The sequence below is a fragment of the Anoplophora glabripennis genome, unplaced genomic scaffold, assembly GCF_000390285.2.
Source record: "Anoplophora glabripennis isolate ALB-LARVAE unplaced genomic scaffold, Agla_2.0 scaffold698, whole genome shotgun sequence".
NCBI lineage: Eukaryota > Metazoa > Arthropoda > Insecta > Coleoptera > Cerambycidae > Anoplophora > Anoplophora glabripennis.
The window spans coordinates 1-13948 of NW_019417319.1; the positions used below are offsets into that span (position 1 = coordinate 1).

The window sequence follows — 13948 nt, forward strand, 5'->3', positions numbered from 1 at the left end:
CTGTCCAGGCCTACACGAGATGAGGCAGGATAAAGAGGGATAATCCCCCTCGATCCCAAATCATTGAGGCCAATTTCTAGCCATGGAATAATGGCGCGGTCAATGTGCCTTGAACTGAGTAATCTGTACCGAATTGCACAGTTTTTTAATTTATGTTTAACAAAATCGAAATTATAATCACACCTTACGAAGCGTTACCGTACTAAAGCTTAGACCTATTGACACTTGAAGTGTGGATGCCCCTGAATTGGATGTTCTATGGTTTAATGTTTATTTTGATTTTATTTTTGTTTGTCTTGTATTATTCTACTTTCTATGCAAAAACAAAGCCTAGTGTAGTGACCGAAAGTTAAAGTAGTGGAGAAATAATTAAAGAGGCCTTAAAAACAATATAAAACGGTTTTTATAAGCGAAGATCATTATATAGGTATTTTCGATTAAAAGACCATCATTTACTTGTAGCCAATTTTGCGCATTTATTTTTACAAAATGATTCGTGACAAAAAAGTTAAAAGTGTTAGATTCAATCAAGACCAAGGTTAGAAATATATATTTATTTATGCTTTTGTAAAACTTATTAATTTAATTTATAGGCTGTTTCACATGTTGTATGGAAAGTGGTGTCCGAATTTATAATATAGAACCGTTGGTTGAGAAGTTACATTATGGTTAGTTAATTTAAAAAATTAAATCAAATATAACTATAAATTTTTATTATTTTAGATATTGATGTGGTAGGAAGTGTGTCGAAATGTGAAATGTTATTTCGAACTAATCTTATAGCAGTGGTATCTGGAGGGGCCCCACCAAGATTTGCTGATAATATTTTATCAATTTATGACATTTCTGCTAAAAAGAAAATTTTACAAGTCGTATTTGCTTCATCTATTCGCGCTGTTCGACTTAGGAGAGACAAGTAAGATTGGATATTTTTTTATTATTTTTCGGCATACCAACCTATACCTTAATTTAAAACAACAAAAATAAGAAAACTTTTTCTTATGGACCATGATTTGATTTCGAGATACAGGGCATTAAAGAAAATTTTTTTAAATTATGTTTTTTTGATGCAGGTAAATTATCAAGGGTGTTTACAATGTAAAATTTGAGGTAAAATTTAATTTTATAATGTAAATTTCGAGGTAAAATTTTCTATAAAAATGGTGATTTGTTTAGTTTAAATAGATAAAAACGATTTTTGAGAAAGACGCAATTGACACCTAAAATCAACCAGCATCCATTTCTTAATATACAGAGTGTCGGGATACAAATAGGTTATACTTCATGGATAGCTTCCTTGGATGGAAATAAACTGATTTAGATCAAGTTAACTTTGTATAATTTTTCTTTAAAAAGTTTAGTATTGAAAAATATTTTTTATACGATTTTGATACTAATAACACAACTTTTTAAGGAAGTAAATTTGTACTCAAGTAACTTGGTCTAAATTGGTTTATTTTCATCCAGATTTTTTTAGTTTTAATACTGCACACTTACAGTGCTAGTGGGATCTTTTTTGGTTACTAGTTTTGTAATACAAAGTGATTGCAAATAATTGATAATTTTGTTTTTTGGAAAAAAATAGGCTAACAATTCATTTTTAAAAATGGTAGTAGACATACCTCAAAAAATAGGCCCTTGGACCATGGGAAAAAATTGTGCCAGTTTTTGAAATTCTATCAGCTCCTGCATTTATGGTCCCTTACCAAAACGCCCTGTATATTTTGCGATTTCGACAATTGTAAAGTTTTACGTATAAAAACCATTTACTTAAAAAATATTTATGAAGATGATATAAGTATGTTTTATTTTCTTTATAGAATACTGCAAAATAAATACTCTCAAAATTATTCAGCTTCATTAGTTTGTATCAGACAATACAATTTAATCGTAGCGACAAAATTGCGAGGATTTTGTTGCGACGATAATTGCATGCTTATTGTCACACATTGGGACAGAATTGCTGCAATTTGTTTAGTTTGCACTTGTAGTAGTGTTACCAACTGTATATTGTTTAACATGCAAAATTTCTTGTAGGTATCTTGTAAATAATTATTTTTCATTCAAGCAAAACATTGCACTGTATGAAAATTTAAAAGTAAATTGTTGTATAGCTTTAATAGTGGCTTCAACGGTGTTACTAACAACAGCGATGGCCAACGCCAACAACAGCTAGGTTGGTAATAAACAAATCTCCATAAGAATTCTTGCAATTTTGTTGCACGGAATAGAGCGTGTTCTATTTCATACAATTTAGTTGCCGCTACAGAATTGCATAGTCTGATAAGAAAAATTTCATGGATTCTATCGCCACAACCAAATCCCTGCAACAAAATTGCATTGTCTGATACGAGCTTTAGTTACTAGATACTATTTTTCTAATCAATGTGATTATGAGATGATTATTTAAAACTTGTAAAATATTCAGATTCTCATCAAATGTATAATACACAGTTTTCACAGTGGTAAACAGAAATTCTGATGATACAGGTGCATCTGTAATTCACTCCATTGGCTACTAATAAGTAAAACGGAAATATTTTCAGATTTTAAACTGCTGTCTGAAAAACCAGAAATACTAAGATCTAGCACATGCTCTATCTCATTACTATATTCCTTGCCACAATCCATCTTTCAAATTATGCAAATAAGCGTAATATTCATTTATCTAAATCAGTAGCTTTTCTCTGTAGTGGTTGAAGTACACTGAAGTGAAGGATGATATGAAAAATGAAGCTCAGCTGATCAAAAATGTCTGGAGCAAATGAAATAGCTTAATTCACATAGTTTGTTGTTAGTCCATCATAAAATTTAGTCAGCTAGGTTACATTCAAATTAAATATTTATTATTTTGTATGGGTACCCTTAGTGATGTAAAATTCTCGAGCACGTATTTTTGCAGAACGTTCCCCGAGCACGAACGAGCATGAACGAGAATAAACGTGCATAAACGAAAAAACCCTAGAATTTATATTTGGGGTGTAGTGAAGTATTTAGAAACTTACTTTTCACGTTTTTTTCTGAAAATGCTCAAAATTCTCAAAATGCTGACAGTGCTCAAAATACTCATAATGCTTCATATGAAAATAAGAGTGTATTCATATTATGTGTTGCAAATAATATAGTAATAACTTCTAACATCAACAAAAATATTTATTAAGTCAAAAATAGCTAAAACTTACCAAAACCAAGACGTTGACAGTATGTACCAGGTTCGGTCGCTGACGCAGCAACTCGGCACTGAAATATTTGAAAAACTTGTTCCCATATTTATTTAGCCATACCCATATACAGGTCTGGTCGAACTACACGTGCAGGTGGTAGAAATGTATACTCCCAGTTGAAGAATGTGAGCACGGCCAAATGAAATCTAACACAGCTGTATTGGGCCGCTGGGCAATAAATCTCAGTTCTTGACAAGTGTTGACAAACTGCCCAGCAACTTATTATAATTTTTTACCTTTAGCAGAAAACTTTTTTAAGGACGCTTATGAAAGACATTAAATTTTATTGCCAAGCGTTTTTTACATGTTCAACTAACTTCGGAAAGACTATACATGTATGTAGAAACATAATGTAAGATAAATATAGCTTTGACATAGTAAGTAGCTCATAACTTCAATATAAAATATTTTTTATTTAAAAAAACTTTATATGTATAAGAAAAATCAAATTGCAATCTCAATTTGCAATAAATTGAAAATATAATTTTATCTGCAAATAATCGAATGTGTTAACTAAATCAAATAACAAAATAAAACAAGGGGATCCACAGAGGCAGAATGATGCAATGCACGCAGATGAAACGCGCTGAGTGTGCTCTGTGAGGAACGTTCGCGGAGAGCGATCTATCGTGCGCGCACGAACGATTTATCGTTCGCGAACGTTCACGAAACGTTCTCCACAGCACGATGGGAACGTTCTCCCCTTTACATCACTAGGTACCCTAACATATACCAATGTTTTTAAAATAATTCAGCAAATTCTCAGTTATAATATCACAAGAGCATAGAAAATATTCGATTATACTTCCGAGTCACGAGACGTATTCTGCGAAACACCACGACAGCATAGCTGGAGTGGTGTTTTAAAGATATACGTCGAGTGAGGAGGTTAGTATAATCGAATATTTGTCAAAAGTTGCTATAATTTTGCTAATTTCGTCCGCATTAAAGGCGATAGAGCTTGTTTTTCTCTATTCAGGAATTGCTTGTAACTTCTTCCTTTTAGCTGCCCGCGCCTTTCTTGCATTTTCAAAAATGACGCCCTTGAATGGATTTATTTCTCGGTTATACTCTTCATAAAACTTTTTCGAGACGAGTAGCGTTTATATTCCAAATTGTTTTCACAGTCCCTTCTTTGTATTCGGTGCCGTCTGCACATTTCATGTTGAATGCCCAATCCTTCAAGATACTTGCCAATTGTTCTTCAGAAGTTTGAGCAGAAAGCTTATAATTTCGCTGTTCACAAAATTCTGTAAACTGCTTCCAGACATATTTGTGCGTTTTTAAAGTATTTTGGGGAGTTAGATTCTCTATTTGTTGATTGATTTCCAATTCAGAGCTTGAACCAAAGCGTTCCATTTTTTTTTTGACGTTTATTGACAAATGTTAAAACTATCGTTACCATGACATAGTTCACATTGTTGGAGGGGCGAAACACCAAAACGGTTATACCACGTCGTCAAGAGTATAATCGCTTATCAATACATAGTAACTATGTAAAATTTGTAATTGCTATTGGCTGAATTTCTAATGAATTATATAATCAAAAAAATATTCTCTTGTATGAACCTTCCCTTTCTTACTTTTTGTGTAAAAATATACAATATACACATTTGATTCTCATTATATTTATTTCCTTCTCATTGAAGATGTAATTGTAGATCCTGGTACAATAAGGGGATAAGCACCAATATGTAAATTGTTCAGAGACCCAAAAGTAGTTTTTTTATGTTTACAATTTTCTATATACACAATTATTAGATACATATTTATTACTTACAAAAACTAATATTAAAACAAGCGAATGACCAGAAGAATGTGATTAATTAAAAGCCTAAAATTAATTTTCATTTGTTTAAATTATTTTCCATAGCCAACATTTTTTTTTAGAAAATTACTACCTAGGTAGGTATAACAGTATTTAATAAAATGAAGCTTGCATTAAAATCGTTATAAATCCATAATTATTAAATATTTATTTACGAAATTTGGCATAATACTGTTTTAGGGGATGCTGAATCCAGTGACGTAGTTAGATTTGAAATAAAAAAATCGCTAAATTTTTGTAAAATTTGACTGAAAAAAATTCGAAGTAGGCATTGAACACAGAAAACAAATTTTAATTATTGCGCCAGAATATAGTTTTTACTGCTCCATCTTTTAGAAAAAAACCTGAAATAAATCGGATAATAAATATCATTCTTCTAGCCTGTTTACATTTGAAATGGCTCACACTGTATATGGAGCAAAAATGGGAGAAGTGACATGTAACTTACCGCGTCCCTGCACCACTTTAGTTGGGGATAAATTATTTTATCTAATAGTTCAGTTTCTATTAAGGCTGCATATTTCATATTTGTACCAGAAGAAAAGATTATAATTATAACCCTCATTTTTCAAATTTATAGACTTATCCCCTTCTTGCACCAGGATTTTCAAATGGTGATTGTTATTTTTGTAGGTTTTTTAATATTTTCTACATATTCTTTCCCTTGCAGAATTGTTGTTGCCTTATTGAATCAAATACATGTTTTTTCATTTCCAACTCCAACCCAAAGACTATTTACTTTAGAAACTAGGGAAAATTACAAAGGATTATGTGAAGTTAGTCCATTGGTGTCTGCCGAAAAGCAGATATTAATCTTTCCAGGGCACAAACTTGGGAGTCTGCAGTTAGTGGTAAGATTTTATCATTTCATTAGATGTAATACTTTTTGCACAAGTTTTTACTAGACCCTTTTGAAATAAATAGAAGTGTAGATATTTTATAATTAAATCGATGAAGAGAAAAAAAAAACACTTCCACCCACAGTTTGTCAAAATCCAATTGAGTTATAAATTTCCTTTATTTGATATTATGACCCTACCCCTCCAGAAGGTAAATTCGGATGGCTGCACTAGTGGTTAGAATGCCAAGTGCATGTGTAAGAAAGGAGATATGGTAAGTAGCTATTATCTGATACAGGCACAATACTAGCAAACTAGTTTTTAGACAGTATCATTATTACACTTTTCTGTCGATTGCACGTACTATTAAAAGATTTGTTATTTAACATCGGCAGATATCCATAAGCAATTGTCTGATCTGCAGAAAAATTCAGAAAGTATAATGTGTTGTTTCATAAAGTCGTTTGCCGAACACTTTCCATCAGTTCTGGAGCAACCAGGGACTGCTGCATCATCCAGCATTCACTCATGTTCAGTCCAGATACTTTAGGCAATTGTCAATAATATCTGCTTCTGTGCATGAAAAAGTTTTGGAACAACATATACTTTTTCAATAGCTTACCAGTACTGTGCCTCTATTATATTAGGTTATAGCTACGTACCATCTCTCCTTACTTACACATGCGCTTCATATTTTAACCACTAATGCCCATTACTGATGCCATCAAAATTTACTTTCTGCAGGACCCTTATATTTTATCAATTATTAAAAAGCAAGCTTAAAATATGCACTGCCACTTTTCAGTATTACAAATTATCACTGCATTGAAATGGTCACTATTTATGAACTGCTGTAGAGAAAATTCAGCAAAGATCAACAGGGGTTAGTTACAGTATTTTGCTGAGATTTATGGATTGAATATTTGCTTTGTGTAATTTATTTCAATTACATTAGAAAATTGTCAGGTAAAATATGTAGTTGCATTAAATTTACAGCAAGTGGGAGAATTTTATAGTATAGAATTTTTAACGCCTGTATTCTATTATAAAAATAAAATATTGTAAAGACTGAAAGCAACAAAATTAATTGGTTGCATAAGAAAGTTACATTCTTTTGTCATATCGTTGTAAAAGTATATTGGATGTATGCAAAATGTATGAATAACACATAATCCCAGATTTCTTATCCAAAAATGTGGGATTTTTTCTTAAAACTCCTATAAAGGTGTTAATATATTTTTTTATTATTGATTGTAGTCTACTACACTTATTTTTCTTGAAAATTAAAACTTTGTAATTTATTGAATTTAGTTAGGTACTGTATTTTCAGTTAAAAAAGCCTTTTCGGTTCTATGAAAAATAAACTACCTGTATTTTACTGGTAAACTGTAAGAAATAGAAAAAAATCTATTTGCTAAATTAAATGTTCTTAGGGAAATTTTTTAAAGGAACCTACAAAAAATTTCCAGATAAAAATGTCACTGACACTTAAAAAGTAATACCCTGTATGTCAGTTTTATTGAACTATACTGTGCCTAATGTTCTTAGATAGTGCAATCAACAGAAATTTGAACCTTATAAGTTAATGCACATTCAAGAAATTAAAAAAAAGTAAAAAAAACTTGTAAGGGCTGTGTAACGAAAGGGGTGCATTTTTAGAGCTGAGTTGGATTAAATCATATTTTTGGGTTAGCTGTTCAAAGATTTTGACTCTTAGAAACTATTATCCTCTTGTGGATAATAGTTTCTAAGAGTAATCTGTAAAATATCATAGTTAGTGAATTAATTAAAGATGCTAATTATCCATTTTTAGGACCTCTGTTGTACAGAAATAAGCATATCAAGTGCGCCCGTTTGGATTGCAGCCCATAAAGCTGAAATAGGTTGCCTTGCATTAAATCAGCAGGGAACCAGAGCAGCTACAGCATCAATTAAAGGAACGTTGATTAGGGTTTGGGATACCGCTACAAAAAATTTACTCGTCGAGTTAAGACGTGGTACAGATCCAGCCACTGTATACTGGTAAAATTTGCTTTGTAAAAGCTAAATAAATAGTTAACACAATTTTTTTTTAGCATTAACTTTAGCAGAGATTCTGATTACCTCTGTTGCTCTAGCGATAAAGGAACTGTGCACATATTTGCTATAAAAAATACAAATTTAAACAAAAGGATGACGTAAGTATGTTGTTGCAGTTTGGGGTGAGGTATTATTGAACAAGTAAAAAAAGTATATTTAACAGGAATTTACTGATTTATTATATATTTTACTCATGATGTTTAAAAGTTAAATTAGAATCTTTAAACTATTAAACTTTTTAATGTACACTCGACGCAAGATAAAGGTGTCCAACCTAAAAGGCATACTACTTTTAAAGGGGCGAGCCAGTGGACTATTAATAGGAATTTTGGGGGCATCAATAATTAGGGGCGTGTCATATTTTTTTTGTGTAGGCACGTGTGTAACGACACATAACAAAAAATTACAGGCCTGAAGTATATGCATTATAAAAAGAGAAGAGTATATAGGTTTTGAAATAAGAATTTGTGTCATATTCTGCAGAAAGTAGGTAGGTAAGTCATGAAGGCAACAAAATAAAAAAATATTGCAAAGTACAGTTTTATTATAACTTATACAGTTTCGGGAAATATTTTAAGGAAGTGTTTTGGAAGTGAAAATAAGTAAATAAGTTCACGACGTTATGGGTCCGGAAATGTTTCCTTTCTGAGATAGATGTCGAAAGAAATTTAAAATCTATTTTTTTCTAAATATCTCGAAAACGATTTAAGATATTATACTGCCACTGTACTATACACTAAAGCTCAGTGTAATATCTTAAATCGTTTTTCAAAATATTTAGAAAAATAGGATTTTTTTAAATTTTACATCTATCAGAAAGGAAGCATTTCTGGGCCCACAATGTTATGAGCTTATTTACTTATTTTGACATCATTTTATAAACCATGGAAAAACAAAATAGTCTAATAATATGTCCAACCACCATAAGAATCAATAACGGCTTGTAATCTGTTTGGCATAAATGTAACAAGGCGTCGTATATAATTCACGTCTATAGCGTTCCAAATATTTTGTATATGTTCCCAGAGCGTATCTCTATTTGGTGGAATATCGTCATACTGTTCATTCAACTGACGCATTACATAAGCCCATAGATGTTTTTTTTATAAGTAATTTCCATTTTGTTTCATTCCGAAATATTGATTAGAACCCAAGTTATCACGGAATATCGTCATACTGTTCATTCAACTGACGCATTACATAAGCCCATAAATGTTTTTTTTATAAGAAGTAATTACCATTTTGTTTCATTCAAGAATATTTATTTATTATTTATTTATTTATCACATTTGGAATGCAAACAGGCTTGCTGCCCAAAACTGCATCCACTAATACAATTGTGAACATAGTGTAAACAAAACAAAAAAAAACTAACAGGAAATGGATACATCAGTGAAAAAATGTACAAAAATAAGTAAAAAGTTAATTAAAGGAACTGAATATTCCTAATAAATCTTTTGAAACTGCTAAGAGTAGTATTAAAAATATCAATATTAGAGTCGACAAAGTACATATTATAATTAACAGACATTCTGTACAATGGACTATTTAGTCCGAGATTGGTATGTTGGGTTGGTGTGCTAAATAAATTAGTCGTCCTCGTATTTCTAGAAGGAACATGAAAATTCAGTAAAGAAATTAAATAGGGACAGTCTAATAAATTATTCAATAATTTAAATAAAATAATAAAATCAGTGTGAATCCTTTTTTGTTCCAAAGGGACGATATTAAATTGTTGTTTAGTAGCTGATATGTCATCAACATTATAAATACCGTTGACCCTGAGTTAAGGTAACGCACAAATCTGTTCTGAACTCTTTCCAGTCTCAATTTGTATATGTTATAATTCGGACTCCAAATCACACATGCAAAATTAAGTCTGCTATAAACATAGGCATAGTACAAAGATTTAAGAGACTTTTCGTCTCTAAATTCCCTGCACGTCCTAAAAATGAAACCCAACATTCCATTACATTTTCGACAAACATAATCAATATGGTGACCAAAACTCAACCTACTGTCAAATATAACGCCTAAATCTTTTATTTCTGAGACACGCCTAAGCTCCTCATTATTAATCTGGTAATTAAAGATGTAGGGACTAATATTTTTAGTGAATGTAATTGAATGGCACTTATTAATGTTTAAAAATAATTTAAACCTATTACAATATTGTTCAATCCGGTTGATGTCCTGCCCTGGCAATCATTTAGAGATGAAACTGCGCGAAAAACTTTCAGATCGTCTGCATAGAGGAGAAACTTAGAGTATTTGATACATTCGGCTAAGTCGTTGATATAAATAAGAAATAAGAGGGGTCCAAGATGGGAACCCTGAGGAATACCAGATGTAATGTGGACTGTATTGGAAAAATGACCATTTATTGCAACCATTTGAGATCTGTTATATATATAAGATGTAAACCAACGTAAAAGTTCACCGTGCACACCGATTCCCGCTAACTTAACAATTAATATATTATGATCAATTTTGACAAAAGCTTTACTGAAATCGGTATACACGGTGTCAACCTGAATTCGCTTGTCCATGGAATTGCGAATATAATCACTATAGCTTAAGAGGTTAGTATCTATAGAACGCTTAGAAAAAAATCCATGTTCAACAATTATAATATTTTTTAGAGATTCAAACAGAGCATCGTAAATTATGGATCCTAGTACTTTGCTGAATATTGATAGTTTACTAATACCTCTATAATTCTTCACACAGTTTCTATCTCCGGTGTTCTTATAGATTGGAATGAGATATGCTTTTTTCCACATTGATGGAAATTCCCCTAATGTGAGAGACATATTAAATAAAATGGTTAATGGTACATATAGGGCTGTAGCACAATTTTTAATAAAGTAAGCAGGTATACCATCTGGACCGGCGCCTTTGTTGACATTGATTTTGTTAAGTTTATTAAATACATCCTGTTCAGTTAAATGAATTGAATTGATGTTGACGCTACCAGTATTTAGAAAAGATTTAAAAGGCACCTGATGATAAGGTTCATAAACACTTCGAAAATAGGTTGAAAACTGGGTCCCATAGCGGTACAATCATTATAATGCATCACATTGGGAATACCATTGTTACGTTTAAAGTTAGACACAAAATGCCACAGCTTCTTTGGATTTGACCGAACATCCTCCTCCACAGAACTTATATACTTTCTATAATCATTTAGTATCATCTGTTTACTGCACGTCTTAAGGAAATAAATTTAATATGATCTATTTCATTTTTATACATTTTCCATTTTTTATGATACTTTATTTTCTCTTTGATAGTAGTGATAGTAGCCATAGAAAAGTAACTAGGATAATTACGAAATTTAATTTTAGCCTTTGGTACATGTAATGAAAAAATGCGATTTAGCTCATAAAAACAACTGACGGCTTCATCTAGTGAACTTTTATTCAATATACCATGCCAATTAATATCAACTAGGGAGTTACATATATTGATACAATTAGCTTTTCTAAAATTAAAATTATGACAGGTTATTTTATTGGGTAAAAAACCAACAGCAGAACAAGAAAAATAAAATTCTAGTGGAGGATGATGAAGATCAGGGGGCACCAGAGGAGAATCACTATTAGTTATTCTTTTTACATTGAAATGATTGCAAAAAATTAAATCAAGAATATGAGAATGAGAATTAACATGCGAATTAAATTGCATAAGCTCTGCTAATGACATTGCATCTATAAGATCACTAGATTTACTATCAACATTTGTAGCAAAAAGATATGTTTTATGGATATCATTTGGTACCCACTTTATTAAAGGCAGATTGAAATCACCACAAATTAATATATAATTACTGGATATTCTATGAAGAATGGATTGTAATTTGGTAGTAAAATAAGATTTTGCCTTTCATCACCAGGAGGCAAATAAATACAACACACATGAAGCAATTTATTACCACTTAAATGAATAGAAATCCACATACCTTCTGCGTCGCTGAAAAATTCCGGACGAGCTACAGCAAACAGATCTTCACGTACGGCTATCAGTACACCACCTCCATCGCATTTTAAGCTGCTAGAAGAATCCCGATCACGTCGAAAAACATGATAGTTATTATCGAAAATTTCACTGCTTAAAATACCACTATTCAGCCAGGTTTCTGTTATCAAAAAAATGTCCGCTTCATGGTTCACTGCATTTAACTTAAAGTTTTGAGTTTTAGTTCGAACACCACGAATATTCTGGTAGTAGATTAACAAATCCATAGGAAAAGAATGAAAATCTTATAGGAAGAATAGATATATTTACAGTTCAGCCAAACTGTCAACACTACGAATAAGTTTAGCTCTGGAATTATCCTCTTTGCGTATATATACATTGCCATTCTTGATCCACACATATTTATAATGTTTTTCTTTAGCTGCATCTCTTGTATGTTTGAACAATAACTTATTCACAGAAGTGAGATGTTCATTGATAAATAAATTATTAGAAATTTCATCAATTCTTAATCCGAGGGATGTAGCACTTCGACGTTTATCTTTGTATGAAACCAATATTTTATCTCTAATCAGTTTAGATTGAAATCCAACAATAATATTTCTGGGCGAATGAGATTGCCTGTTATAGGACTGATAATATTGATTAGAACCCGAGTTGTCACAGAAATATTATTTTTGGGGGTGAACATGAGGGTTAGTTTGCATCCGTTTAAATCTGTTTTAGGCTAAAAGAAAAAATATTAGTCCTTATTAATATGTATTTACGTTTTTGAATGTAACAATGGATATTGAGCATACAATAATTTAAAGAAACACACATTTACTGACCCACTAGCGAACGGCAATAATTGACAATAGCGAACGAAATAATCTACCTTTGTCATAAGCATACGAGTTGTCCACAACTTCGGTACCATGAGTGCGACAAAGCGAATGTGACTTTTTATCTTTGTCCTGGCAGTGTCGTAGGAGCTAAATAAAATTCAAAATATAAAAAGGTAAATAAATTTGTATCTGTCTAAAAAACAAACATAAAAAAAATTCGAAGGCAACTTTTTATTATTTTAAATAATCAATCGAATAGTATAGAAAAAAAAATGTTTTAGTTTTGTTACATCATTAAAATTAACGATTAAAAATTTGAAATTGTTATAACTTTCTTATTAAAAATTAAAAATTATATCTATTTCTCTGAAAAGAAAAGTTACATTTTTTAGAGTAGATTGAAAAAAAATTACAAAATTCATTCATTTTTCTGCTTGTTATAATTTTTTAAAGTTTCTGAAATCTTTCCTTAACTTCCAGCCTCCCTAACTCTGTTAATTTTAATAGTACAAGAAAAAGTCGAGGCCATTTCTATGTAGAATTGTATGCTTTACAACTTTTATAAGAAACTTCAACTGATTTCATTGCAGGCACTTATACAGTGTTCATTAATGGCGTAAGAAAAACCAGAGGCCCATTCTGTGGCTAAAATTAAGTAAATTTTGTTACACACACATAGGCTCTTAAGGCCGCCGTTTCTGAGCTGCAGGGTGTTCAAAATTAAAATTTTTAATTTTCTTAAATCCATCTAACTATTCGTAAGTAGGTAGTTTCACAAGATTTATTAACTAGGATAATAATAATAATAATATCTCTACTCCTCATTCTAACTGCGAGAATTAGCCCAGAAGTCGGAGACTTGTGCGGGAGAGGAGGCGGCATATTATTATTACGCAGGCCGCATTTGCGCCCAGGAACGACTTATGTTGGTAGGCCCTAACCACCATTCAGTGCAGGAATGAGGGAAACCTGGAAAACCTCATTAATTAGGGGGGTGGTCAAATGCCAACCGGTGTCAATCTCTCACATTGACCCAAGCCAACATTCTTCCACCCTACCATACCTGCACAGAGGGTGCCAATCCTCCGTACAAGCATAGCTAATCTACGGTCTACCGGCCGCGGGATTCGAAACCCGGGCAGATCGACACATCGATTTAAGTACTGACGC

General features: G+C 31.8%; 1 protein-coding gene across 1 annotated transcript in view; it reads left to right on the forward strand.

Annotated features, from left to right (window-relative positions):
• The first annotated feature begins 262 nt into the window (after positions 1 to 262).
• The window catches only part of LOC108912932 (WD repeat domain phosphoinositide-interacting protein 4), a 15973-nt gene continuing 2287 nt past the window's right edge, over positions 263 to 13948 (forward strand). Inside the window, exons 1-6 of the mRNA XM_018718361.1 lie at positions 263 to 538; positions 594 to 668; positions 724 to 916; positions 5723 to 5903; positions 7705 to 7913; positions 7967 to 8068. Coding sequence (XP_018573877.1) covers positions 490 to 538; positions 594 to 668; positions 724 to 916; positions 5723 to 5903; positions 7705 to 7913; positions 7967 to 8068 — 809 coding nt within the window. The 5' untranslated portion in view covers positions 263 to 489. The remainder of the gene's footprint in view (positions 539 to 593; positions 669 to 723; positions 917 to 5722; positions 5904 to 7704; positions 7914 to 7966; positions 8069 to 13948) is intronic.